The sequence below is a fragment of the Mustela putorius genome, unplaced genomic scaffold (assembly GCF_011764305.1).
Source record: "Mustela putorius furo isolate JIRA1106 unplaced genomic scaffold, ASM1176430v1.1 tig00000083_pilon_pilon_pilon, whole genome shotgun sequence".
In the NCBI taxonomy this organism is placed as follows: Eukaryota; Metazoa; Chordata; class Mammalia; order Carnivora; family Mustelidae; genus Mustela; species Mustela putorius.
Genome location: NW_025421273.1, coordinates 30462184 through 30489602, shown reverse-complemented (window position 1 = coordinate 30489602; position 27419 = coordinate 30462184). Strand labels below are relative to the sequence as shown.

Genomic DNA, 27419 nt, shown 5'->3' with positions numbered 1-27419 from the left:
CGAGCGCGCGGCGCGGCGGCGGCAGTGGGCGCCCGGGCGGGGAGCGGGCGGCGGGGACCCGGCATGGCGCTGCGGCGGGGCGGCGGCGGGGCGCTGGGGTGGCTGCTGCTGCTGCTCAGCGCCGCGTGCCTGATCCCGCCGGGCGCGCAGGTGAGGCGGCTGGCGCGCTGCCCCGCCACTTGCAGCTGTACCAAGGAGTCCATCATCTGCGTGGGCTCCTCCTGGGTGCCCAGGATCGTGCCGGGCGACATCAGCTCCCTGTGAGTGAGTGGGACCCCTCCAGTCCCCGCCCCACCCGGCGCCCGGCGCCGCTGGGGAGTTGTCTCTGGCGCTGGACCTTGCGACCCTGACCCCCCACTTCCAAGCCTCTTTTCGGCGTTTGGGTGGGGGCGCGCTGTGGGACGTGGGTGGAGTCTCAGGCCCCGGGGAGGGTAGAGGGAACCCGAGCCCCAGAGCCTGAGAACCCAGACAAGTCCCCGTGGCAGTGTTGCTTGAAGTGTGGCCCGTGGGCCACCCGCCTCAGACCCATCTGGGGGAGCTCGTGCCAATGCAGATTCCCGGGCCCGCGTTAAATGAAGTGGGGTCTTAGGAGTGGAGACTTAGCGTCTGCATTTGGCGTCCCAGGTGATTCTGGAGACGCATTAAAGTTTGAGAGGAGGGGTGTGTGGGAAGGGTGATTGGGTAGGGGCCCAGCGTGAGTGGAGTGAACAGAAACAGAGGAGGGATGAGGCCTCACAGTCCCACCTCTTGCCTGGGGCAGTGGTTTACACTGTGGCCTCCTCCCGACCCGTCCACCCAGCAGGTTGGGAGGAACCCGAGTAAAGGCACAGCCTCTGGAAGTGGTGGGCCACCTCCTGAGGCCTGGAAGAGGGGAGCACAGGGCTGGCAGAGCTTTGGGGCATGTGGGGCACCCAGGTCACCGGCCAAGCTCTGAAAGGCAGCCTGACTTCTTGCCCGGAGTTCACAAGCTTCTTGCCCCTCTCCCCACCCCACATTAGGGTGGCTGCTTTTTCAGCACTGCCGGAATTGACAGGAAGGGTTCACCTTACTTCTTCACCTGCTAAGAGATGCTTTCCACCTGCCCTCAAACCACCATTCAGGCCCTACAGTGGGCTCTCCTAATGGCAGTGGAAGGGCTACTGGACCATAGCTTTACTGCTGGGAAATGTTTCCTGCTGAAAGAACTTCTTCCTTCCAGGGCTGGGTGCTGGGGTGATGTCCACTGAGTCAGAGACAGGGAATCCCAGGGGTGAAGTTGCTCAGGTCCCTGTACTACAGATCCCCTGCTTCCCACCCCAGGCAAGGTCCAGGAGTGAAGGGGTTCCCATTTGTACTGTAGAAACTCTGGATGACCTGGCTGGCAGGAAAGGAGGGCCTTTTTTATTCCTAATGTTGCTAAGTCGTGTGACATGGAGGATTCCAGAAACTGGAATTCCCCTTGTTAAATCCTTTAGAACAGCAGCTGCTTAATTGATCTGCATGTTAACTGAAATAATTTCGAACTAATGTGTGGAGGTCCTGCTGTGGCCAGAAAGGATAGCGGACCTGGTCACAAAAATAGTCAAGCGGCTTGCCCCCCGCATTGACCATTATATCTGGCAGATGGCATTGCCTCCCATCGCACATTCAAGTTCAGGTGTCTCTTGAGTTTTCCCCCAAGGCTTTCACAGTACATTTAATCAGAAGTGCTCTGAGTGTCTTTCAGAGATGTGCTCCCAAGGGGAATGCTTAATCCTACCCCGGAGTTTCCCCTGCCAACATTAATGCTGTGTCTACACAAACAGAATCATGGCCAGAGGTGAAGCAATTATCCATTTTCGGCCAGGGCCTCCTGTAGTTAAGAAAAGGAAGTGAGGGGATTGATTTAAACTTGCTGAGATAATGTCTGTGGAAGGAGCTAGGCTGATGGTAAAGGTTTCTATTATTCAGACTAGTTTTCATATTGATCCAGTTCATTGGAAGAAGGCTTGACTCTTCTCATTTCTACCCCTGAGAAGCTCCTGGTTGACTATTTTAAGCCTCATCCTGCATGGAGGAGTTTGAAATACAGGTGGAGGATAATACTGGTTGCCCAGCCTGCAATCCCTTCTAAAAAAAAAAAAAAAAAAAAAAAACAAAACACCCCAGGCCTTGTTTTGCTTCTTTCTTGCCTATAGGAGCCTGGTAAATGGAACATTTTCGGAAATCAAGGACCGAATGTTTTCCCATCTGCCTTCCCTGCAGCTGCTGTGAGTATGGGAAGTTCTCTCTGAAAATGGGGATCCTGAAGGTGCCGTCCTGGGAGAAGCCATCTCTGCCTCTTTCGTGTCAGTCCTTCCTTAAATACCCCAATAAACTCTTGGTGTTAACTGTCCTGTGGTGTCCCCACCTGAGTCTCAGGCTCTTTGCTCAGTGTCCCCTCCTTCTTCTGACACATGCTTTCCTCAAGGACTTTATCATAGATCCCAACACTTGTATTTGGCAACTGGGGGATGTGATTACACTGAGCGATGGCCTGAATTTCACCTAAATGAAGTGTTTCCCAGACACCTCACTCTAAAAGAAAACCTACATTTTAAACTCTTTATGTGTCTTTGGAAATAGAAACATTTGTAGTTGACTGAGTATGTAAATGATTAGGCAGCATACTATACATTTATATGGAAAATTTTATTTAATCATCCCTTCAAGGAGAGTATTTTTATTTCCCCCTTTGACATACAAGAAAACTAAGACTCTGAGAAGTTGAGTGACTTTGCCAAAATCCCAGCCAGAATTCTTTTTTTTTTTTTTAAAGATTTATTTATTTATTTGAGAGAGAGAGAGAGAGAGTGCGCGCACAGGCACATGAGTTGGGGGAGGGGCAAAGGGAGAGGGAAAGAGAGAATCTCAAGAAGTCTCCCCACTGAGCGCGGAGCGCCTCACAGGGCTCCATGTCAGGACCCTCGATCATGATTTGAGCCAAACAAAATCAAGGAAATCAAGAGTCAGACACTCAACCGCTCAACAAACTGAGCCATCCAGGTACCCCCCTCCCCACACTCATAGCTGCTCCACATCTAGCCACTCTTGGCGAGTACTCCTGCCATGCCTGGTATCGCAGTTCAGTGATTGTTTGCTGAAGAAAAGAAATGTCCAAAAAGCAGTTTTCAAAAGCAAGTCAGTGATAGGCAAAGTCATGAATACATAGCTCATTCTGTTTGTCCTATTTCTTAAATTGGAGATGAGATTGAAAATCAGCAATGCACTATAGAAAAATATGAGGAAATAGCCATCAGGAGGTCACTTCTCCTAACTAAACTTGGTGTTGATATTTTTTTGTTCTTGAAATGTTATGGACCTACTTATAACATTGTACTTAACATTTTAAAATCTGTAATTTCTTGGTAATTGTAGTTCTATTAAAACATATTTTCCATATGCTGGAAATACAATTTTAGGTATCTCACCAAATAGACTTAAGTAGTGACTAATAGAAACCTATGTGCTGATAAAGAGGCTTCTGAAGATTTCTTAAGCTTTTTTATTATTTCCCATGGGAACGTGTAATATAGAAGAAAGGATTTTTTAATTTTTTAAATGTTTATTGTTTTGGTCTCAGCTGTGTGACTTTGGTCAAGTCACTTAACTTCTCTGGGCACAAATTTTCCCCCAAAATAGAGTCGGATTAGGTTCTTTTCCATCTCTGATTCCATAGTTACTTGTGCATGATAAAGCATTCACTGGCTGATCAGTTGTGCTGAGCACTGGAGTGTTTTGAGAGAACAGCTTTCAGGTCTTATTTACTGAGACCCACAGGGGAGAAAGAGTGAAGCAGTGGGGGTGACCAGAAAAATCTAGCCAAAAGGAATCCACTTGCCAATGTCCATCAGCATCTGTGAGTTTGGGGAAAGGAGCCAGTCTTAGGCTCAGAAGAGCCCATGTTTGCCCTGGATCAGAACACAACAAAAGAAACAGAAAGGGTTTCGCTGTGTTGCTTAAGGTATTCATCTCTGCGCTGAGATCTGTCCTCTCCTTTCAGATTGCTGAACTCTAACTCATTTACCGTCATCCGGGATGATGCTTTTGCTGGACTTTTCCATCTTGAATACCTGTAAGTTCAGTGCTTTGTCTCTTTGCTGAGCATCTGGTATGTCCATAGAGTCTCTGTATTGCTCTCCAAGCAGAACAGCATCTCCCAGAGAGCTTAGGGGTGGAGAAAATGGAGAAAAACCCCTTCTCTTTTCAGCACTGACCTTTCATAGTTTACTTGTGTATAAACATGCTGGGACAGTAGGATGTTGGAGACAAAGCAGGTGAAAGCAAACAAAGAAGGAAAGATATTCATTCATTCTCTGCTGACATTTAATTTGGCATGTAGTAAGCACAATTGGAAATTGCGTTGGATATTTTTACCTCTCATAACTAGGCATGGATTTGCTGATCAGCCAGAAATAAAGCTGAAGGATTCTGAGCGTTTCTTATTTTTAAGGAAATTCTCCCTATATGGGGATACACCTTCATGTTTTTAATTTGACTCTCCTCTCTTCCATTTGCAGTATCTCCTGTGAGCTGCTGATGAGAGTCTAATTTTATTTTTTCTTCTTTAAAAGAAGAGGGTGTTTTGTTTTGTTTTTTTCCTTTTCAGGTGTGCAGTTTTCTTCCCCTAGCAATGAGCTTTGCCCGTGTTCTGATTTCGTTTCCTGATTTCCTTCCCGATTTGCCCCTTCCCGCCCCCTTCTTGTCCGTTTCCCCCTTAAATGCTTTCATCCTTGTCTTTTGTAACTTTGTAATAATATTAATCCCACTATCAGATGGGGTTTCCTTACTTAGCCTTCAGAAGGATTTTTAAAGCCTCCTCTCTGCTTTCTTATCTGAGGTTAACAGGTAGATGTTTGAATTCTAAATGCATCCTGGGTCTAAGAAAACTCTGCTGATTTTATGTCCTTAGGAAGGAGGTCTCTGAAGGAATTCTTCCTCCCGAGTACACATAATATGTATACTTTCACACAGCCTGATATTATATGTAATATGGAAAGTGGGGTATGACTGAAATTCTAAGCCCTACTGGGTTCTATCAAAACACGGGAACAGCCGGGTTGTGGTAGCGAATATAAAGCTATCAGTTTTCTCTCGTGAGCAGTTCATCTGACTGCCAAGGTTATTGGGGGGAAGCTCGCTTATCAGTCTATTCTGAATTCTATTACCGAATAGACCCCCGATTTAAAAAAAAAAAAACATCAAAAAATGTTAGTATAAGAATCAAGAACTATTTCACTAACGAGTGGCATAGTGTTGTGTTGCAAAGCCTTTCCCCTGGACCATCTCACCAAAGACCCTCTTACATTTGCTGTCATGCTATGCCCTAAACTAAAATGTAGCTCCCTGTGGTCCTAGGGAATAGTTGGGAGTGAATTCGCTTCATGTATTTCCCATAAAGTCTTGAAGCATGGTCAGAGTTATTACTGCAAGGTCCTGTGTGCTAGCCCTGAGCCATGTTAGCACAGAGCAAGAAGTCTGGCCCATGCTCAACCTCATTATATTTCCTATTTTCTAATGGCTTAGAGATCTTGAGAGAATCCTTGCCTTGTTATCCATTTGTTCAGAGATTAGACTGTGTAGGACATGCCGAAGTCAAGTTTGCCAGAAGCTGAGCTTAATGGAATTCTCCTTCGGCAAAAACTTGAAGGCAGAGATGTAAAACAATGGGCTCCCCCCAAGAGACAATGATATTAATGAAAGTATTAATAGCCAGGCACTGTGAAATGTAAGCAGGTTGGAGTGGGGAAGATGTCTGGAAGCATTCCAGTCTTGCAGAGGTTTAAGACTTTCTTGCCTTCGTATAGGGCTTATAGGGCTTTCTTTCTTTTTTTTTTTTCCCCCATTTCCCCCAAGATGTTTTTACCCGTGTTGCCAACTCTGAATGTGAAGCCTTCCATGCCGCTTCTGGAAGGAGCGCCAAACATACGCTTGCGTGCACGCATTCTTGCACACAAACCCAGCTCCTACTTGGCAGCCGCTGTGGCTGACCTAACCCTCAGAGACTAATATTTCAAATTCATGCATGCTTTCAGATTTTGTTTTGAATATCATTTTTTAGAGATACCAAGTCGAGAAAAATTCACTTGAATGCTACTGCTCTTCTCTTTAGATTCATCGAAGGGAACAAAATAGAAACCATTTCAAGAAATGCCTTTCGTGGCCTCCGTGACCTGACTCACCTGTAAGTCCCGTGAAACATGTTGCTGGCCCTTTCATGGGTGGAATAAAGTCCACTTCCTGGTGCCTTGCTCTTTCTTGACTGCGCTGTCCATATTGGTAACATTCTCTCAAGGAAACTAATTTCCAGGTGGCCCCAAAGGTTTCTGTGTTGGTGATGGGCAGCAGCCCAGTGTCATTACTCATGGACTTGGCTTTATGATCTTTTCCATCATCCTGATTGGCTGGTGTGGACCATGTGCCTGTATGGGCCATATGGAACCCGCTGCGCTGCTAGGGGTGGGGGCAGCTTGGGGAAGAAGCGGGGTGGAAACCTTCACACACCTACTTCTGCTGCCTTCCTGGGCACAGGCTGGCGTGCTTTGTGAGCCTTCTTTTCTTTATCTTTCATGATACTTAGAAAATCTCCATTTTACAGATTTGGGAACTGAGGCTTCCATGACTCACTGAAGAATGTTGAATGTGGGATAAAAATTAGGAAGAGGTGGAATAGAGACATTTCTGTGGTGGCTCTAATTTGAATGCAAATAGCTTTTTTTCTTTTATGTTGGATTAATCTGCAGCTTAAGCTAAGCTCTCTGGCTTCTTTAATAGCTTTCTGGAGGAAAAAAAAATTAAACAAATTGATCTGAATTGGCATATCAGAATGAAGCAAGTGCACACACTTGGCAAACTTAGGAAACCGGAAAAAATTGTGGCTGTGTTTAGGGAAATGCAAAAATAGTCATTGTCTTGGTAGGAGCAGTATATTAGCCAGGAGCCAGGTCCCATGTGCATGATAGATACTTTGTGATTGAGTAAGATAACGTGTCTCATTTTGGTAATAAAAAGAAAACTGGGGGAACCTGGGTGGCTCAGTCATTAAGCGTCTGCCTTTGGCTCAGGTCACCATCCCAGGGTCCTGGGCTCGAGCCCCACATTGGGCTCCCTGCTCAGTGGGAATCCTGCTTCTCCTTCTTCTACTCCCCCTGCTTGTGTTCCCTCTCTCGCTATCTCTCTGTCAAATAAACAAATAAAATATTTAAAAAAAAAAAAAAGAAAATTGGGAGAATCGGACGATGTTGGGTGGAGTTGGGGGCAGGGGTGCTAGAAACTTCAGCAGGTGGACTTGACTTCACACATCTAAAGAGATAATTTTCAGTCCTGATACAGCCAAAGGTGTCCGTCAGCAGGCTCAGGGAGCCCTTGATTCTGGAGTCCTACCAAGCAGAAGTCCTATCAGAGATAAATAAAGCTTTCAGACTAAAGAGATGAGGGAGGTGCATGGGAGGGAGGTCCAAACATCTGGACTGGCACCATTGATGCCAGAGAGTATCAACCTCTTGTTGCCATTATTGCTGCAGGTTTTCATTCCTTTCTGGAAAAGTCTTGTTTTGTTGTTGTTGTTTTGTTTTCAGATTGAACCCAGATACCAAATCCCCATATTCTTGTGAAGGTTAAGATAATGGATTTGGAGTCATGTAGACTTGGGTTCAAATCTCAAAGCCATCATGTATTAACATGACTTAGCCTTTCTGAGCCACAGTTTCCTTATCCCAACGATGCGGGTGATTATACTGACCCCACAGGACTGTTGTACATGGGGGGTTACTGCTTGCCTGCCATTATCCAGACCCTTATTCTTGGTAAATGCTCAAGGGCTCAAGGTATGGTTGGGGTTGTTACCATCATCATCAACAGCAACATCATTGCCCCCCTCCACTCATTAAGCAGTCTCTCCTTTCTTCATGGACTGCTGAGGACCCTTGGCAGTGCCAGTGACCAGACAGGGTCTGCTAAGAAGACAGCTGGGGGTGTCTGGAGCGCAGACAGCAGGAACAGCTGTGGCCAGATAGATCTGGTTGCCAGAAGTCAGGAATGAGTGGCTTTGTTTTTGAGCAATAGCTCTGGGCAGATCATGAACCTGAGCAAAGACCATGTGACTGGCTGAGTTAACCCAGAGGTCAATTTTTATTTGACCAGTTGGCTATAGGTCCTTGGTCTGAACAGAGGTGTGACTGTGCAGGTATTGTGCATGTGTAATTGCATATCTTTGCACACATTTGCTCTGATGCATGGTCTCTGATACATGGGTAGATATGTGTATATACTGTGTGTGTACTTGTTATCTGTCCACACGACCCCATGTGTATGTAATGTGTGCATATGTAGAGGCAGCTCCTATTTTGTGTGACATGTAGAAAGCAAGAGTCCTTTGGGTACTTTTTTTTTTTTTTTTTTTTTTGAGTGAGAGAGAGGACGTGCATTGTGGGACTGGGGAGAGAGATAATGGGAGAGGGAGAGAGGACTCAAGCAGGCTCCATGCCAAGTGCTGAGCTCGACACAGGGCTCGATCCCATGACCCTGAGATCATAACCTGACCTGAAATCAAGAGTCAGATGCTAAACTGACTGAGCCACCCAGGCGCCCCAGGTCCAGAGTACTCCCGATGCAATAATACACTTGTTCAGTGTGCAGTGCCATCCTACAGTCAAGCCTATAGAACCCGCCTCTCCCCAGCTCTCCGGCCTCATTTCCTGAAATGTCTACAGAACACTGATCTCTCTGTGGACCCCTATGCACACCCAACCCATCCTATTACTCACATCTCTCCCTTGCCCCAGATGTTATTTCATCTACCCTCTACCTCCTGTAATCGGCCTTTCCTTCAAAGTCCAGGTTAAATTCTGTCTCCCCCTGGAGCCATTCTTGATCTCCCCTCTGCCCTTCCTGTAGCCCTTGCTCTGACCCCACACCCCGAACTCCTGACCATGGCAGGGGCTCTACCCGTTGGTACTGTTCCATGATGTCAGTTTGATCCCCCTCTGGCTGCACTGAAAGTTCCCTGAGGGCAGGGCTCAGGCAGATGGTTCATTAGTGCTGCTCTTCCCCGGCATCTAGCTCAGGGCTGAAAGCCAGCACGACATTCTTTCTGATTCCCTGGTTGATCAATGGGTTCCTTACTGGGCTGGATTTTCCTTATGTACTGTGCTTCTGGGCAAGCTAAGGGATTTTCAAAATTGACTCCTCGGGTTGAGGATATAGATAGTAATTAAAGCATGTTTAAAGAATGTTTAAAGAATGTTTAAAGAATGAACCAGTGTTTCCCACTTCATCCCAGTTTATGTCAACTTCTAAGCAACGAGAGCAAGAATTCACTGTCTGGAATTTGCTTGTATGATTATCTGGTTTTTATCTCTTATGGCTTTTTCCAACACCTACAGGCTCACATTCTTGTTCTCAAGAAACACATATCAGGTTTCAAAGCATTGAAGAAGCAATCCCAATCGGTAACTAAAATCTAGGCCATTTGTTTTCCAGCAGTCCTATGAAGCCCAAGGGACAGGTTGCCGTTAAGTAGTTTTAGAAATGAAGTAAGTGCCATAAATTTGTAGACAAAATGAAGTGGAAAGTGAGATGTTATGCACTTAGCGTGAGTGCAGTGAATAGTCCATCTAAATAATTTGGCTTTCTGAAATCTAAATTGAACACTTGGAAAGGTTGCTAAACATACCACTTTTTTTTAGCTTTGACCAGCCCGTCTATTCTTGTCGCTTCAGTACAATACGTTTCAATTATCTAAAAATTTTTAGCTAAATAATTAACCTTTAATTAGCTAAAAAAAGCTGTTTAGGTTTTCCAAAAGAAGTGACCATCAACCAACAAAAAAGCAAAACAAACAACTTTTTTTTTTTTAATTTTAGAAATCCACTTCTAGGACATGTTCAGTCTGATCCCATATTCAGCCTATTTTCCAACAACTTTTAAAAATGTACCAATAAATCATTTAAGAAAGGAAGATAAAAGAATAGATGAAATTGTATTTTAATCCATTTGTGGTTACCTAGGTGGGAAGGCACATAATTCTGAAATGATTAGGTCTCCCCAGAGTCTCTTGGTAGCTTGCAGGAGGCATGTGCGGGTTAAAATGGGCTCAGAGCTTTCTCTGCGAGTTGATGCTGAGGAGAGAAGAAGGCCCATTTCCATAATTTCTCTTTCTGCCATGGATCACTATGAGGCTACAAAAGGCTAATTTCATACATATATTTTAAAGAGGTTAGCGCTGACTTGCCTGTGCGTTTATGATTTATGTGTCTTGCTGTTTGCACTCACCCATATAAAAGAAAACAAAAGCAAGCAACGGTTTCCTGGCTGATTCCCATTAGAACACGATGCCCAGGGGGAAGCACAGATTTGATGTGTGTCTTTCAACACCCAACGCCTCGCTACATCAACAGCCCAGCACCACGGACATCCGTCTTCAGCAGGATGATGACAGGGCACTGCATGATCCTGAATCATCAGAAAAAAGGGTTGACGATATTTGTTCTTCCTGGAGAGGGAGAACAGACTAGGACGTTTTGGAAAGATCTTCAACAGAAAGAGCAAAAATGCAAAATGGCTTCTGGTCAACCTTAGTGAAAAGATGAAATTAATCACAGTCAGCTGTTCTCTAAACATTTTAGTTCACGGCGATTTTTATCTTATCATGAGATTACAGCTGAGCATCTTTATGTGAAAGAGTAATTTACTGAATCCTTTATAGAGTCACAAGTCATAGAATTCACTCAGACTGTGAGGGAGCTTCTTGGACAAGACTCTACACCTTTTCTTTTATCTTTCGCTCTTGAGTGCTTCCTTCATTCACTCAACGAAGACTTAGTGAGCACCAGCTATGTGCCAGGCATTGTTTAGATGCTAGGGATGCAAATGTGGACATACCCCAAAATCTCTGTCCCTGTATTGCTTATGTACAAGGAGAACACACAGCCAATAAACGAATAGATCTTTAAAATAGGTAGTATGCCAAGGGACAGCTGTGTGGTGAGGATCAACAGAACAGGGAAGGGAGACGATAGAGGTCAGGGAATGGGGGATTGCTGAGGGCGGACCTAAAGGCGAGCGAGCTGTGTGTTGGAATGAGCTGTGTGGGTAGCTGAAGGAAAAATGTTCAGGCAGACGAATCACAAGTTCCGAGGCCTCGGGGCGGGAGCGTGCCTTGAACATTAGAGCTGTAGCAGGGGGCCAGTGTGGGTGTTCTGAGAAATCAGAGATTTAGTCCATCAGTAAGTAACTTGACAATGGAGAGTCTTGTATGCCATCAAAGAGATTTGGCTTTTATTCTGAGAAACACAAGATGCCATCCAAAGTTTCAGAAATGTATATAAACAAAGAGCTTAATAAATACTTCCTTAGAAAACAAAGCAAAAAACCCTTACATTGTACTCTAGCATCTCTAATGCTGTCTTTATACAACAAAACTCATTTCTTTATCTCAGTACCAATGCACAAATCCAGAAATTGAACCGTGTTGTGCTGAAGGGGGTTAGAGCTTTGTGTTAAATCATTAGCTTTGTTTCAGGGACTTCGGAATGACAGGGCATGAGGATAATAACCACATTAAAATATGACTTTCTTGTTCTAGTTCTTTGGCCAATAACCACATAAAAGCACTCCCAAGGGACGTCTTCAGTGATTTGGACTCTCTGATTGAACTGTAAGTAAGGAAAATTAAGTTTATGTGTGCCTGTCATTGTGCCGAAGTTACTCTTGTCTTTAAGCCCCCTCCCCCCATTGCTGCATTTCTTTTATGTTGTGGTTAGAAATCGGTGACAAAGAGTGCGTGGTGGGAAACAGCATATAGTTGATATTGTATTCGTTAGGTCCTGCCCTATTGGAATACACTTAGTGGCATTAGGCCACTGGTAAGGTAGGATTGCTAGTGTGAGGTTTCCTTTCTCAAGACAGCGGATCCCTCTGCTTTATCTTCTAATGTCTGTCAACTTCTTACTGGACATTGTTTAACAAGATCTTAACGTTTCAGTCATGTTCAAGAAAACTATCTTCTTAGAATGTTCTGCTTTTGTTTATGAGAACCTGCATCTTGGGGCATGGTGTTCTTCTGTCAACCCTGTCCCCACGTCCCCATCTCCAGCATGGCCTGGTGACCATTTCAGAAGAGTTTGGGGATACGGTGATAGGTTAGCTCTGTGAGCTCTCTGCGGGCTCAAGTTAAAATCATGGGCACCGAAGATCATTAAATACAGTCAGTGATAAGTACAAGAAATAGGATGCATTAAAAACAATTTTTAAAAAAATTTCATTTTGGGGGGGTATTTAATACATGAGGATGTTCAATCATGCTGGAGTGTCATACGACTGCTCAAACATGTCAGGCCTGTCTGTTTCTCCATCTATGTGTTTGCGTTTTGTTTTGTTTTCTAGCGATTTAAGGGGCAATAAATTTGAATGTGACTGCAAAGCCAAATGGCTGTATCTGTGGTTGAAGATGACCAATTCCACAGTCTCTGATGTCCTCTGTATTGGTCCGCCAGAGTATCAAGAAAAGAAGCTAAATGATGTGCCCAGCTTCGACTATGAATGTACCACTACAGGTATTCCGAACCTCTGTCACTGAAGACCGTTACGGAGGATGATCACTCTGTTCTTCTTCTAGGTCATCCACGGGGAATGGAGAAAAGTGGGTGTAGAGGCATCCTACCCAAATTATTTTAGGCGACATTTAAACCTTCTAAAAGAAATGATGTGGTCAGGAAAATGTCCCAGAAGTTTGCAAGGATTTTTGTTAACTGTCTTTTGCCTGAATTTTGGTTCCTTACAAAATTCCAATTTCTCTGAAGTTTTTATTTGTTTTTTTAAGGGTCAAAGTATAAACTGGTGAGTTGGGGATAAGTACACGTACAAATCAGGTGGAGCACGGAGAGGTCCATGCTCCTGCTCTCGGGGTCCGGGTGGCCACACTCCTCCTGATTGAGTTATGTGAAGTTTACTGAACATCCAGCTAGTAAATGCCAGCCTTTAAAGATTTTTTTTATTATTTATTTGACAGAGAGAGAGAGATCACAAGTAGGCAGAGAGGCAGGCAGAGAGAGAGAGGGAAGGAAGCAGGCTCCCTGCAGAGCAGAGAGCCCAAGGAGGGGCTTGAGCCCAGGGCCCTGGGATCATGATCTGAGCCGAAGGCAGAGGCTTTAACCTACTGAGCCACCCAGGCACCTGGTAAATGCCAGCCTTTAACATCCATAAATTCCTTTTGTGGTTCTACGTACCAAGAGATAACTTGGTGAATTAGAAGCAATGGCAAAATAGAAATGTAAGGGAACAACTAGCTACCTAAAGAAAAACACTCCTGTTGAGGAAAAATGTAAAGAAATTTTGATTTTACATTTTTCCACAGCCTGCCTCAAAGTTTCCATCTATGCACTTTACATGTTATAAGACAAAATTAGAATACTAACGGCATCCCTGTCACACCTCTTGGGGGAGCGGGGGAATGTCTCCATCCAAAAGGCCTTGGAGAAGTCTCTCCAGCTTCTAAAGCCAGCTTTTAAAGGAAAGCAGATCAATCCCCAGTATGAAACCTGCTTACCAAACTTATAAAAATAAACATTTCAGCTGAGAGCCGATATCTGCGAAGCCTCAAGGCATGTCAGTGGGAACAGCAGGCAGGAGAACTCAGAAAACAGCGACAGAAACTCAAAAGGCAAAAACAAAACAAACCTCCAAGAACAAACTGTGACATTTAGGCCAGTTCTACTGCTGCCCTCCAAACAAATAAACAAACAAGAACTCACAGAGTAAAAACTGTTTCTAGATATCTGAGTAAAGAAGGAACCTGACAAGTTCTGTCTTTACCAGGAGAAAAGGTGCAGGTGTGTGGCTGCCCTTGTCTCCCAGCATTGGGAAGGGCCTTATTCAGCTGTGTAATTGGCCGGTGCCCATTGGCCAGCAGAGGCCATGAGCAGGATATTTATTATATCGCAGAGGAGTGCAATAAATCAGAGGTCATAGTTAATGACATTTGCACCGAAAGGTGGCATTCAAGGCCATTTGGTGTGAAATGCCAAATCACAGCTCACTGGGGCGCCTTTCTGTCTCCACTCCAGTTTTTCTAGAGAGTTCTCTATCTAAACCCTGGGTGAGGTGAGCCGCTTTTTCATTGTTCTCTTCACGCCTGGCCAGAGTGGCTGAAAATTTGGCCAGTCTCTGGGAGACATGCCATGGGCTATCCAGGGCCTGGAACAGGGAATAATTTATATGAGAAAACATGATTTCTGATTTTTGCACCCTGGAGACGGTTATGAAAATGATCTGGGCTGTCAGAATTGTCACGAGAGGAAAGGGGGCTTGGAACCAAGGTAGCCACTCTGGAAACCTGTCCTAAACCCAGAGAACCCAGGGGGCAGCATGAGCCTGCTAACATATTAGGGCATCCTCGCTCTCTTATATATATTTGTCTTTGCTAGAAACCTTCCTACTAAAATTTAGATCGTCAGCACTTCTCCCTGGTAATAGGCAGGTGATGACTCTATCTTTGCTACCATCTTCTCCCTTTAAGACTGACAAACAAATTCGCTTTTGTTCATGGTTTCCTCCATCAAGAATAAATGGTGTATCCCAGCGGGACCTACCCCCAGATGTAGTCTGGAAGAACAAAGTCAATAAATTCTGAGTCTTTTGGGTTCCAGTCTTCCGCTCATATCCAGCCTTGTCCTTTGCTGCCTTATTAAAGGCCAGGAGGGAAACGCGTGAGGACGTATGGCAGCTAGAAAGCCCAAGCCCAGCTAGAGCCTGGGGACTAGTGAGGACGGCATCCTTCCTACATTTTTGGTAAGAAGTACACTCTCGGAGGGCATTATTTTTCTCTTAGCTCAGATTTTCAGGAAAGGCGTAAATCCTTCAGGTAGAGGAAAATCTTATTCATCCCAGAGAGAGGGCGATTCTCTTGCCATTGTGTTCTGGCGTCCGGGTATAATTAACAAGGCAGAACCACCGCCGGACTGTTTCAGCTTCTAGATTAATCACCGTCCTTCCATAACCCTCCGCTTTCAAGTCTATTTTTAACCACCTCAAAAATCCCTGTTACCTACTCATGATTCCCCATGTTAGGTGGGTAACTCGCTAAATTCCTTAGAGGGAGAGGATTTTGCATCCTAATTGTCCTGTTAGCTTCCCTATTGCTGGGCTGATGAAATGCAAAGAGAAATGATGCATTAATGTGCAGTTTCTCTCCCAATAGGATCCGCGTCATGTATAATTTATTTTCTGCGAGGGCTATAAATAGCGATGTAAAAATCTGTTGATTCCAGTGGGAGCAAGGCCTAAATTGTAAGCGTCCCACTGACATCATGAACTTAATCCAACGTGAATGGACGTGGCCAAGCTTTGTGTGGAGAATGCCATTAATATTTTAACACGCGTAAATTGATGTCATATCAATATGTATATTGTTGGAGATCTTTGCATGAACAAATGTGCTTTTGCTGGTCGTGAAAGATGAATTAAAATGGAGACAGTAGAGTATCTTAAATTCCTCCAGCACCTCCCCTCACACACCCCACCCAGTACATAGTGGTCCATCATTTTCTTTTAGACATGTCTTCCTCCTTCTCCTCCTCCTCCTCCACCCTTTTGGGGGTAGGGGTGGAGGGCGGGGAGAAGGACTCTCCTATTAAGAATTAGATTTATATTTCAAATGATTTAACAGTCTGTGTTGTACCAGAGAGTCAGCATATAGAAAATATTATGAAACCAATGTTTTGGGAAAACAAATGAAAATAGAACCGTTAAAAGCTAGATTTGTAAAATGCTGTCTAATTTTGGCAGCTCTCTTTCGTTCTGGGATTTTTTTTTTAATAAAAAATGGAAACTTTCTGGTCTGCCCTTTAAACAGCCTACATTTGTCAGGGAATGCTCGTGTTTCTGAGATGTCAGCGTGCAGGCGGGCGACGCCGGTCAGAGGCAAGGCAGGAGCGTTCAGACCCTTCCAGGCTTGCGTTAGCCGAAGGCAGCCTGAGAAGTAGAAGGCGCGTGTGGCTGTCTCAGAATTAAAAGAATGCAGCCGTATTGTCAGAGCCCTTTTCTGTCTCCAGAAAAGACGTCCAGAAGCAGACGAGGACGGCTACCATTTTCCTTTTTCTGTTTATCTACTGGTTGAGTTTTGTCCGTTTTTACTCTTTGATAGAGCAGCAGCTGGGGGCGGGGGGGTGTTGACAAAGCGGGGGAGCTGGGAGCCAGTTGTGAACCTAAGTGTTCACGCCCCAACTCAACGGCCATTGTTCAACAGCATACAAAGCTAGCACATAAAGCTACGGTATCAGATTCTCCATACACGAGGCTCTGCTGCTAACACTTGATGCTCTCTTACATAGTCTCTAGGGCAACCTCACGACATAGGTGTCGCCCTTACTGATGCGGACCCTGAGGCTTGAGTTTCTTGCCCAAGGGCACAGAGCTGCAAATAGAAGAGGAACCAGAAGCCCAGCAGGTCTTACCTAAAGCCTCAGCACTTGCAGATGCTCTGCTCCCTGCTGTGGGGGTGAGGGGATCCCCATCCACTACTGTCATTTGTCACTGCTCTCCCTTGGCCATGTCTTGCTGTCAGGTGCAGAGGTAGTCTCCTCTTTGCTTTTCCCTCTTGTCCCTACACTTACCTGCATGCATCATTCGTTCATCCCCAACCGTCTTCAGAGTATTTATTAAGCACCTACTGGGTACTCAGAATAGGAATAGGGACAGCTCCAAAAGTGAACATGTATTGAGCCCTCAGTGTGTGTGACGCACAACTCCGAGTAGAATTAAACTATCCGATGAGGACACTAAGCCAGCCAGAGGTGGGATAACTTCTCCAGGGTCACTCAGCAAGACGTTGGAGTCACAGCTCTGCCGTGTTGTCTTAGATGCTGTTAGGATGGACACTTCCTCAAGAAACAGCACGGGGTTGGGTGGGACAGGGGAGGCAGGCTGTCCTTTCTCAGACCTCAATTCCATATTTATGAAGCATCTACTTCATGCCAAGCCCTGAGATGGGCATTTCCCCCAACATTACCGGTTGGGGGAAATTACAGCCTTGCCATCAAGCTTGGTAGGTAAGAATCATCCCCATGTTATCGAAGTAAACTGAGGACTTGTCAGGGAAAGGGCACAGCCCCGGGCCTCAAGTGCCGCGAGTGGTTTCAGGGGGTCTGAATCCAGGAACAGGGCTCTTTCCTGTGTCTCATGCTGCCCTCATTCCCTCAGCCCTGCTCCCTTTTCCCCTGTCCCTGATATCATCAGGGATCATCAGGGATCATCAGGGATACCTGCTCTTTTCATCCCTGCTCTACTCTTCTCATCTCTCAGTGTCTCTCGGTCTCTCCCCTCCTTTCCTGCATCTGCCCCATCTGCCTTATCCTGCCTCTGCTCACCAGGGTTTTCTCAGAGGAGCAACTTCCCTTAGCCAGACGCCCACTACCATTTGACCCTGGGTACGTTCAGCCTGCCAAGAAGCCGGGCACATTGAAGAATTTCTAGCCCTAGAAATCACTTACCTTAAACTTTCTTAGTGTTTGTTTTTTTTTTGTTGTTGTTGTTGTTGTTGTTTTTTAATTCTTTCTTCATTGCTTCTCTAGCTCCCCCCACACTCACTCTCCTTGCATCCGAGGGCACCGCTCCCCGGTTCCTTGGTAAAATGGTGCCTCCTTACCAAGAGAACACAGTGAGTCACTGGTAGCTCAGGGGGGTTTTGGATGAGGAGTGTTGACTTAACGTTAAGCGTAGGAGTAGAACACATGCTTAGACGGGACAGTCCCACGAGGCACAACAATCCCGCAGAACTGTAATTATTCATGGAGCCGCAGGACGCTGTCCAGATCATAGACATAGCTGTTGTTCACCCCTGAGTCCAACAACCAATAAACGTGCTTCAGTTAACTTCCTTGCTCTCCGGGCTTCATAAATCTCTGGGTCTGTATCAGAGGGCTTGGTTTGGTTCCCACGAGCGCAGTGTGCCCTGCGGGGAGTTTACTTTTGGTTTTGAACCTGGAGTAAGGGAGCGTGGGAGTTTCCCAGCTGCTGAAACAAACGCCTGGGCAGGTAAGCTTGAGAAGCGCCCAGCAAGCAAACCGAGACAGGCTTTTTGCTTCCAGGGCCATCCTGAGATGGCTAGAAATAACAGCATCTCCCAAACCAATGAGACCTCCACAGCGCTTCTCCCAGAGTGATTTTCATGACTGTTTCTGGAACATTGTTCCATGGCATCTTTTCGCTGGTGTTTTTGAAAGCCAGATTTCACCAAATTTGTTTAAAATGTTGAGATCTGGTAGCCAAGCCGTGAGCTAGTGGTCTCAAAGGAGCTGCGTTCGAAGCTGTGTATTCATTATCCTGTCCAAGGCAAGACCCTTCTGGAATCGTCCAGAGTAAAACATGCTGTGATGTGTGTGTTGTTTCTCTCTGGTCCTCCCTCCTCCCCAGTCCTCTTCCAATCCAATGCTACAAAGGATAGAAGGGTAATGGTGGGCGATAATTCCCACAAGGGATCTCATGGAAACTCTTTTTTTTTTAATACCCATTCCCAGATTTTGTTGTTCATCAGACTTTGCCCTACCAGTCGGTTTCAGTGGATACGTTCAACTCCAAGAATGATGTGTATGTGGCCATTGCTCAGCCCAGCATGGAGAACTGCATGGTACTGGAATGGGACCACATTGAAATGAATTTCCGGAGCTATGACAACATTACAGGTGTGTTGTGACTTCGATCAGATGTCTTGACCTCATTTCTTTATGGTCTCAAGCTGGTGAGAGAAGCAGCATTCTGGCATCCCAGGGAGGGAAGGTGTGGCTCTCAGACTTGGTTTGAGTTGGGAATCACGTTCCAACCCACCCTCTCCTCTCTGATTCCTTCTCAACTTGGTCAGTTATTGGTGAGAACAGAAACTGGGGGTGGTGATCTTATTTATCCTTTGTGATCTTTTGAAGAGGGAGAGAGGATAGGTTGATATAGTGGGGGGCATTTTCCAGTAGTGGTGAGAAGTCACCTGAGAATGCCTTAATCCTGAGTGCTGCAGGCAGCCTAAGACTGCAATAGCATTTTAGTAGTTAAATGATACCTTAGACTTTTGCTATGCTGATAGTTAACTAAAATGCTAACATGTGCTCATGCGCCCGTACTCATGCACACACGTGCATGCACAGACACATATCCATCCATGCACACACAGACACACATCCATGCTCACACACAGATACACATCCATGCACACACACAGACACACATCCATGCACATACACAGATACACATCCATGAATGCACACACACACATAGACACACATCCATGCTCATACACAGATACACATCCATGAATGCACATACACAGATACACATCCATGCACATACACAGACACACATCCATGCACACACACACAGAGACACATGCATGCAAGCACACACAGGCACACATCCATCCATGCACACACACAGAGAGACACGTCTATGCACATACACACACACATTCATGCACTCACACATAGACACACAACCATCCATGCACACATGCAGAGGCACACATCCATGCATGTATGCACATGCAGACACACGTCCACGCGTGCACACACAGGCATACATCCATGCACACACACAGGCACACATATATGCATGCACACAGAGACACACATCCAAGCATGTATGCACACACAGACACACGTCCACGCGTGCACACACAGGCAGAAATTCATGCGAGCAACACAGGCACACATTCATGGAAGCACACACAGGCACACGTCCATGCAAGCACACAGAGGCACACATTCATGCAAGGACACACAGGCACACTCTATGGCTTGTTTCGGCTACCCTCTTGCCAGGTCCTGGTGATCACTGTTTCCTTTAAATAAATACAAAAAAAAAAAAATAAGAAGAAATGGCTCTCTAAATTCATGCCTTTGGGTTAAGACCTAGTTAATGCTTCTCAACACTGTCAGGAACCCAGTGTCTCAACGCTACTAAAAATGGGCTAATTGTTTTTTATTTTTCTAATTTTTTTTTACTTGCTTTTTAAATAAGTGGGTAAAGTCAATAATCTTTTAAAGACTTCTCATTTATCAAGTGCAATCTGATAGTAATATTGATCTCAGAGACAGCGCCACGGTAGCCTAACTTGACTCCATGAGAGGATTTCCCACGGTGGGTCCCGATTTGGAGTTAGAGCAGTACTTTGCTGTTGCAGTGAGAAGCATGTCAGGTCAACATTCTGGATCGGGAAGCTCCTAGGAAGCTCCCAGGTGCAACGTTTCCCAGCAGGGGTGGAGGGAGGCAGGGAGAGTGTGGTTTGGGCACTCCCAGAGCAAAGATGCTCATGGAGCCTGATCTCAGCAGTACAGGGAGTCTGTGAAGTCGACAGACACCCCGGAAGCCCTGAAGATGCCCTGTCAGATGTCCCTCCGCTGTGTTGCCCCTGGCCTCCTAGTGCTGAGCTCACACCCCCGCAAGCAGCCCTGCTCCCATCAAGCACACATGCAGTGCAAAGCACCTCAGGTGAACCTGGCGAGGAAGCTCAGGCCTTTGGACTCTAAACCTGGTACATATTAAAGGGGACAAGGAAGAGAAGACCCACTATCCACATACTTTTTGCTTTCCTCTTTTTCCAGACCTGGGAGATGGGCTAGCCCCTCGGCCTCCCCTCTCCTACCCCATGCTGGGTGGTGGGACCAGAGGGAAGCTTTGCTTTGTGCCAGGCAGGGGAGAGGGGTCCACACCAGGGCTGGTTGCCAAGGCCGGTTGCCAAGGCCAGTGAGGTCCTGGATGCTGGTTTATCTCGTGGGAAATTCACAGCCCCTGGAGATCTCAGCATGGGGTGCCTGCCTGCAGGTAGAGGACAGAAGCTCTGTGCAAGGGAAATGGGACAGAGAGATGATCAAGAGCTCGGGTTATGGAAACTGATGAACATGGAATGTACTCCGGACTCTGCCAGGCACTGAGATATATGGACTGGTGGCCCCTGGGGCTCAGTTTCCTCATCTGCAGAATGGGCAGTGCATGTACTTTATATGGCTGCTGTGAGGAGTCAGGGAGTGCCAGGCACCGAGTGAGCAGTCCTTAATGAATGCTGGCTTCCTTCTCCCACCTTTACAGATGGAGCGATCAAGGCCCAGGCGTGCTGAATCACTTCAGAGGCAGAGCCCAGGGCCTGTCGCTGCTGCATGGCACCCCTTTCCTCTCTCAGGTTGACCTCGGTAGGAAGGGACAGCACTGTCCTCCACTTGCCCTTTTGACTGACTGCAGCTGATCGCATTCCATGTTCATCAAGTTCTTCGTTCGTTCATTCATTCATTCATTCATTCATTCACAAGGATTTCTTGAGCCCTTACTCAGTGCTAGGCACAATCTTGGTGCTGGGGCCATTGCTGTGCCCAAGCCAGAGGAAACCTCCACCCTCAACGGGTTCACATTATAATGGGAGTGAGAGACAACAAAAGAAGATAATTATAATACAGCTAACAGATCAGATAGAAACACACTAAGAAGGGAAAGGAAGGGGGGGGATGGGAGTTTTGAAGAGCCGGCCATGGTGGACGTTTTAGACTGTGTCTGGTAAAGTCCTCATGAAGAAGGTTGTTTGGAGAAGCTGAGTGAGACATGAGGGGTTGATCCATGGCGACAGTTTGGGGAGGAAACTTTCCAGACAGAGGCAACAGCAAGTGTAAAGGTCCTGCGGCAGAAAGCTATCTTTCCTGTCTGGCTCCTCCAGGGGGCCATTTTGGCCTGAACAAAATGCTCCAGAGGGAAAGCTGCAAGGAACAAAGTCAGAGAGGTAGGAAGGCCTGAGCACAGGGGCCTTGCAGGTTTTGGGAAGGACATGGGTTTTTAATCTGAGTGCTCTATGGAACAATAGCAGGCTATGTCCCAAGATCAGCAGGGTTGCCCAGGATGAGGCAGGAGCTTGGCACAGTTGCTGGGCTGTGAGCAGCCTGGGTTGGGTACAGGGGACAAAGGCTGAAGCAGAGCGACTAGCTGAGCTCATAGGGGTTCAAGCAAGCGGTGATGGCAAGGGCCCTGCGAAGGCTACCGCCATGGTGTGTAGGAAGCCTGCAGTGAGGGAGCACTGGGTGTGGCCAGAGCCAGAGCCAAGGCTGGGCCTTGCTAGCTTCTAGGGACTCGTTCTCAATCTTCTGAGTCGTGGGAAGCTTCCCATGATGCCCACCTAGATCCTCTTCACAACCAAGCCTGAGAAAAAGTTACAATAGCTCCAAAAACATCAGGCTGGTTTTGGATAGGACTGGCTCCAGCTCCTTCTAGCTGGTGACCTCGGCCAAGTTAGTTACTTTCCACGAGCCCCTTTCATCTGTAAAATGGGAGTATCGTGAAATCTCATTTCCTCTGTAAAATGGGATCGCCACCCTTTCAGATCCATGAGAGTTTGACGGGGATCATGTGTATAAGGCCGTGCACAGGACCGGGCATAAAATAAATCTGCAACAAATGTCAGTTTTCTTACCTGGGGATAAGTAAAGGAGCAGCCCTCTTTCTCCCCGCTCCCAGTCCCTAAATCTTTCACTTCAGGTAAACTTCTCCACAACTCTCATCAGCACAGCAAAGGAGGGGCCAGCACGGAAAGCACACTATCCCCCCACCCCCCGGCCCCACCCCCGCCCCCAGCACGGGAGCAAGGGAAGAGGGTGTTCATGGAAGCCGCAAGGATCCCTCTGCACAGAAGGGAGTGTAGCTGGCTGGGATTGAGCCCCACGTGAAGGAGAGCCCGAGGCAGCCCATGCCCAGCAAGACCAGGGCTCTGAGCCATGGGAGGGGCACATATGTGCATCTTCCTTTGCCTTTCGGAGGAGCCAGGAGTGTGGTGCCGAAGGGACAGCTCCAGCCACGCCTCTGCTTCTGGGCTTCTGCGAGGAGAGGGAAAGCCCCGATCAGGGTCACCCTGAGGGTTTGAATTTCCCATCTCCTTTCTTTCCCCTTCTCAGCTCTCCTGTTTTGGTTTTATTTTGTTTGCCTTTGATTTCTCCGTGCCAGGTGTTCCAGCCTATAATCTCTCTTCCTGCATTAAAACACACACACACACACACATGCACGCACGTGCGTGGTGATCTCTGTTCCTACTGACAGTTCTATAGACTAAACGTGCTTAGCTGGATGGAGGTGTTCTGGCACATCTCTGTCTTACACAGCCCCTCCTCTGAGACAGGCAGGCAGGCAGGCCTGTAGGACACCCCTGGGTGGCAGGGGCTTCCCTAGCTAGGGGCCCGGAATATGCACTGGCACTTAGCATTGGCAGGGAGGGAGGCAGTGTGGCTTCCAAAGAGCAGTTTGGTAGTTTAAATCCAGAAGCCTTTGAAGTGTGCACCACGTTTACCCCGGCAGCGCCTACATGTAAGAACACTGCCAGATGGTTTTCAAAAAAGATTTCTCTACAAAGAAACATGTTACACAAAATAATGGAAAGCTAGAAATAACCGCAGTGTCCAACAATAGGGGATCTGTTAAAAATAGGATACACCCATACAACGAAATGTCTGATAGTATTTAAAAATCAAGTTGTAAAAGGTGCAGTAAACGGAGGCGGGGGATGTTTACAAGGTAATGGTCAGATGAAAAGAAAAGTAGGTCATAAAAAGCTCATGTATCCTATAAGCCCAGCTTTATTTATTTATTTATTTTTAAAGAGTTTATTTCATTATTTCAGAGAGAGCATGAGTTGTGGGTGGAGTGAGAGGTTAGAGGGAGAGGGACGAGCAGTGCAGGGAGCCCCATGCAGGGTTCAATGCCAGGACCCCAGGACCATGACCTGAGCCGAGGGCAGGTCAACTTAACCGACTGAGCCAGCCAAGGGGCCCCCGCCTCCAAACTTATTTTTAAAAAGCACATTTGAGTATGTGTGTAGAATAACGATTAAGGAAATATATCAAGACATTAAGTGTTGTTTCAGATTTGCAGTACAAGTCATTTTGATTTTCCTCTTGTTCTTTTTGGCATGTTGGCAGCTGAGTGCAGACTGGAGCCAGACTACCCAGATTTAGATCCCAGCCTCCACCACATACTAGCTGTGTGGCTTTGTAAAAGTTCCTTCACTTCTCTGTGCCTCAGTTTTACTCTTTATAAAATGGGGATGATGGTGGTGATGGTGGTGATGGTACTGGTCTCATCGGGTTCTTGTAAGGATTAAACGAGTGAATACATGTAAAATGCTTAGTATAGTGCTGGTCATAGTCATAGTACACACTAGAAATGTGATCTGCTGTTTTTAAAATTTGCTTTGGGAAACACTGAAAACTTTTTATACTCAGAAAAAAGGAATAGTTAGTTTTAAACAAAAGAAAGGAACCAAGTTCTTGCAAGAGGCCAAAATAGTGAAAGAGAAAAGGAAGTATCACTCTACAAACTACCCACTGGGGTGCCTGGGTTGCTCAGTGGGTTAAAGCCTCTGCTTTTGGCTCAGGTCATGATCCCAGGGTCCTGGGATCGAGCCCTGCATCGGGCTCTCTGCTCAGCAGGGAGCTTGCTTCCTCCTCTCTCTCTGCCTGCCTCTCTGCCTATTTGTGATCTCAGTCTGTCAAATGAATAAATAAAATCTTTAAAAAAAAAACAAAAACAAAAACTACCCACTGGCTGCCCCCCAAATTAAAACTGAGGACAGGAATTGAATAATTATCCTTGTAATTTTCAGACCAACTTCACTTTGGTCCAAATTGTCTAGAAAACCAGGGGAAGAAAGAACTTTTAATCCAATGACCTACATGGAGGGTCAATACTTTTTGTGTTGTAGGTGATTCTACTTCTTGCTGGTGGGCTGAGGAGTTTGGGGGACAGTCTGGGGGTCTGGGTGTGGTGTGGGGGAAGACAGTACGAGGTGGTCCCTTGTCCAGCAGAGTTTCGGTTCCGGGCTGCCTGAGTTGGATCATTCCAGTCATCGATCATTCTACAGGTATTTACACTGTGTCTGCTGTGGAAGATTTTAAAGGGGCAAGGTCTTTTCATTACCAAGACAATTGTTTCAATTCTCCAGTAATGATAGCTACTAATTGTTGACTACTTCCTGTTTTGGGGTGCTCTGTTCTAAAAACACTGTGAATTTTCTCACTTAGTCTTTACTAAACCTGGGAAGTCAGTGCCAATAACATCCTCATTTTATAGATGGGGAGCCTGAGCACAGACAGTTAACTGGCTCAGGGTGAGAAAGCTTATAAGGTACAGGCTGCATTTCAACCCCTGGGCCACCTGGTTTAGAGTTACACGGCTTAACTCTCCTCTGTTCAACTTCCGTCTTGTTTAGCTTCTTTTGGCTCTGGAAACCAGAAGGGGCCGAATGTCTTCACGAGCCCCTCCTTATATTCTTTTCCTCCTGTCTCTGAGACCTGACTCCTATCTTTTTACCCTCCCTTACCCCAGCATCCCAAACAGAAGCCCATTGGTTTTATTCCACTGTCTGGAGTTGGGAAACGTTTTTGAATAGGCTGTAGACAGTTCCTTTGGTCTTGGTGCCTTTCCTGAATTGTGCTCCTGCCTCTAAAGATACCAGAGGCTAGGAGACCAGCATGTAATGGAGATACATTTTTTTAAAAGTTTTAAATTAAGTTTTAATTGTGGGAAGATATGCAGAACATGAAACTTACGATCTTAACCATTTTTAAGTTCAGTAGCATTAAGTGCTTTCACAGTGTTGTGCAAACAATCTCTGGAGCTCTTCATCTTGAAAAACTAAAACTCTGTATCCATTAAATACTAACTCTCCATTCTCCCCCAGCCCCTCATCCCCATTATTCTGTTTTCTGTCTTGATGAATCTTCTTTAGGGACCTCACGTAAGTGGAGTCATGTATTATTTATCTTTTTGTGACCTTATTTCACTTAGGATAATACCCTCAATGTTCATCCATGTTGTCATGTGTCCTCTCTGAGGATTTCCTTCCTTTTTAGGGCTGAGGAATGTTCTGTTGTATCTACACCACATTTTGGTTATCCATCCATCAGTAGAAATGGGTCACTTCTACCTCTTGGCTATTGTGAATAGTGCTGCTATGAACATGCGTGTGCAAATTCTCTTAGAGACCCTCTTTTGGTACTTTTGGGTACTTTCAGTACTTTTGGGAAGTAGAATTGCTCGATCATATGGTATTTCTATGTTCAATTTGTCCAGAAGCCGCCATGCTGTTCCCCACATCGGCTGCCCCATTTTTCACATTTCTTTACATCTGTCCCTGTTTTCCAGTTCACTGGGGTTCCAGTTTTGCTACAGAGGGGCATTTCCACCTGTGGTGCCCTAATCCCTTCTCGTTTCTCTTGGGGCGCAGGTCAGTCCATTGTGGGTTGTAAGGCCATCCTCATCGACGACCAGGTTTTCGTGGTGGTGGCCCAGCTTTTCGGCGGCTCTCACATCTACAAATACGACGAGAGCTGGACCAAATTCGTCAAATTCCAGGACATCGAAGTCTCTCGCATTTCCAAGCCCAACGACATCGAGCTGTTTCAGATCGAGGACGAGACGTTCTTCATCATCGCAGACAGCTCCAAAGCTGGTCTGTCCACGGTATATAAATGGAACAGCAAAGGGTTCTACTCCTACCAGTCTCTGCATGAGTGGTTCAGGGACACGGATGCGGAGTTTGTTGACATAGACGGGAAGTCACATCTGATTCTGTCCAGCCGCTCCCAGGTCCCCATCATCCTCCAGTGGAATAAAAGCTCTAAGAAGTTTGTCCCCCACAGTGATATCCCCAACATGGAGGACGTACTGGCTGTGAAAAGCTTTAGGATGCAGAACGCCCTCTACCTCTCCCTCACCCGCTTCATCGGGGACTCCAGGGTCATGAGGTGGAACAATAAGCAATTTGTGGAGATTCAGGCTCTTCCGTCCCGGGGGGCCATGACCCTGCAGCCCTTTTCTTTTAAAGATAACCACTACCTGGCCCTGGGGAGTGACTACACGTTCTCCCAGATCTACCAGTGGGATAAAGAAAAGCAGCTATTCAAAAAATTCAAGGAGATTTACGTTCAGGCGCCTCGTTCCTTCACAGCTGTCTCCACTGACAGGAGAGATTTCTTTTTTGCATCCAGTTTCAAAGGGAAAACAAAGATTTTTGAACATATAGTCGTTGACTTAAGTTTGTGAGGGGGTGATTGGTGAATTTAAAGACACGTAGAGCTAGCTTTCACAAGAGAGGACCAAGACGCAGATACAAAGCCAAGTTCAGGCCTCTGCAGTTAAAAATGCACTGGGGACCTAGTTAGAAGTTTTCAACATTTTAGAACTCCCATTTTGGTCAGGGATTGCATTTATTGGCTAACTGCATGACATGTTCCCATTTAAAAAGACATCTTGAAGCCTGTTATCTCTGAGAAAAGAGAACAGCATTAACTCTTACCATCTAGGAAAGTCATGTGCTTTTTTCTTTTTTTTAAGTGAGAAGGAGGAAATCGGATAAGATGGGACAGTTCTTATAATGGAAATAATAAACAAACAAACAAACAAACAAAAAGACCAAC

At 46.1% G+C, this 27419-nt stretch overlaps 1 protein-coding gene across 2 annotated transcripts; it reads left to right on the top strand.

The window, feature by feature from the left end:
• Window positions 1-50: 50 nt before the first annotated feature.
• Window positions 51-27419, top strand: LGI2 (leucine rich repeat LGI family member 2). Of its 2 annotated transcripts, XM_045076134.1 has the most exons (8): window positions 51-260; window positions 2157-2228; window positions 4001-4072; window positions 6110-6181; window positions 11582-11653; window positions 12382-12551; window positions 18510-18674; window positions 26228-27419. In XM_045076134.1, the coding sequence occupies exons 1-8, from the start codon at window positions 64-66 to the stop codon at window positions 27043-27045; spliced, it is 1638 nt and encodes a 545-aa protein (XP_044932069.1). In that variant the 5' UTR covers window positions 51-63; the 3' UTR covers window positions 27046-27419. The 2 variants fall into 2 exon arrangements, with proteins under 2 accessions (XP_044932069.1, XP_012916986.2); XM_013061532.2 differs by lacking the exon at window positions 4001-4072.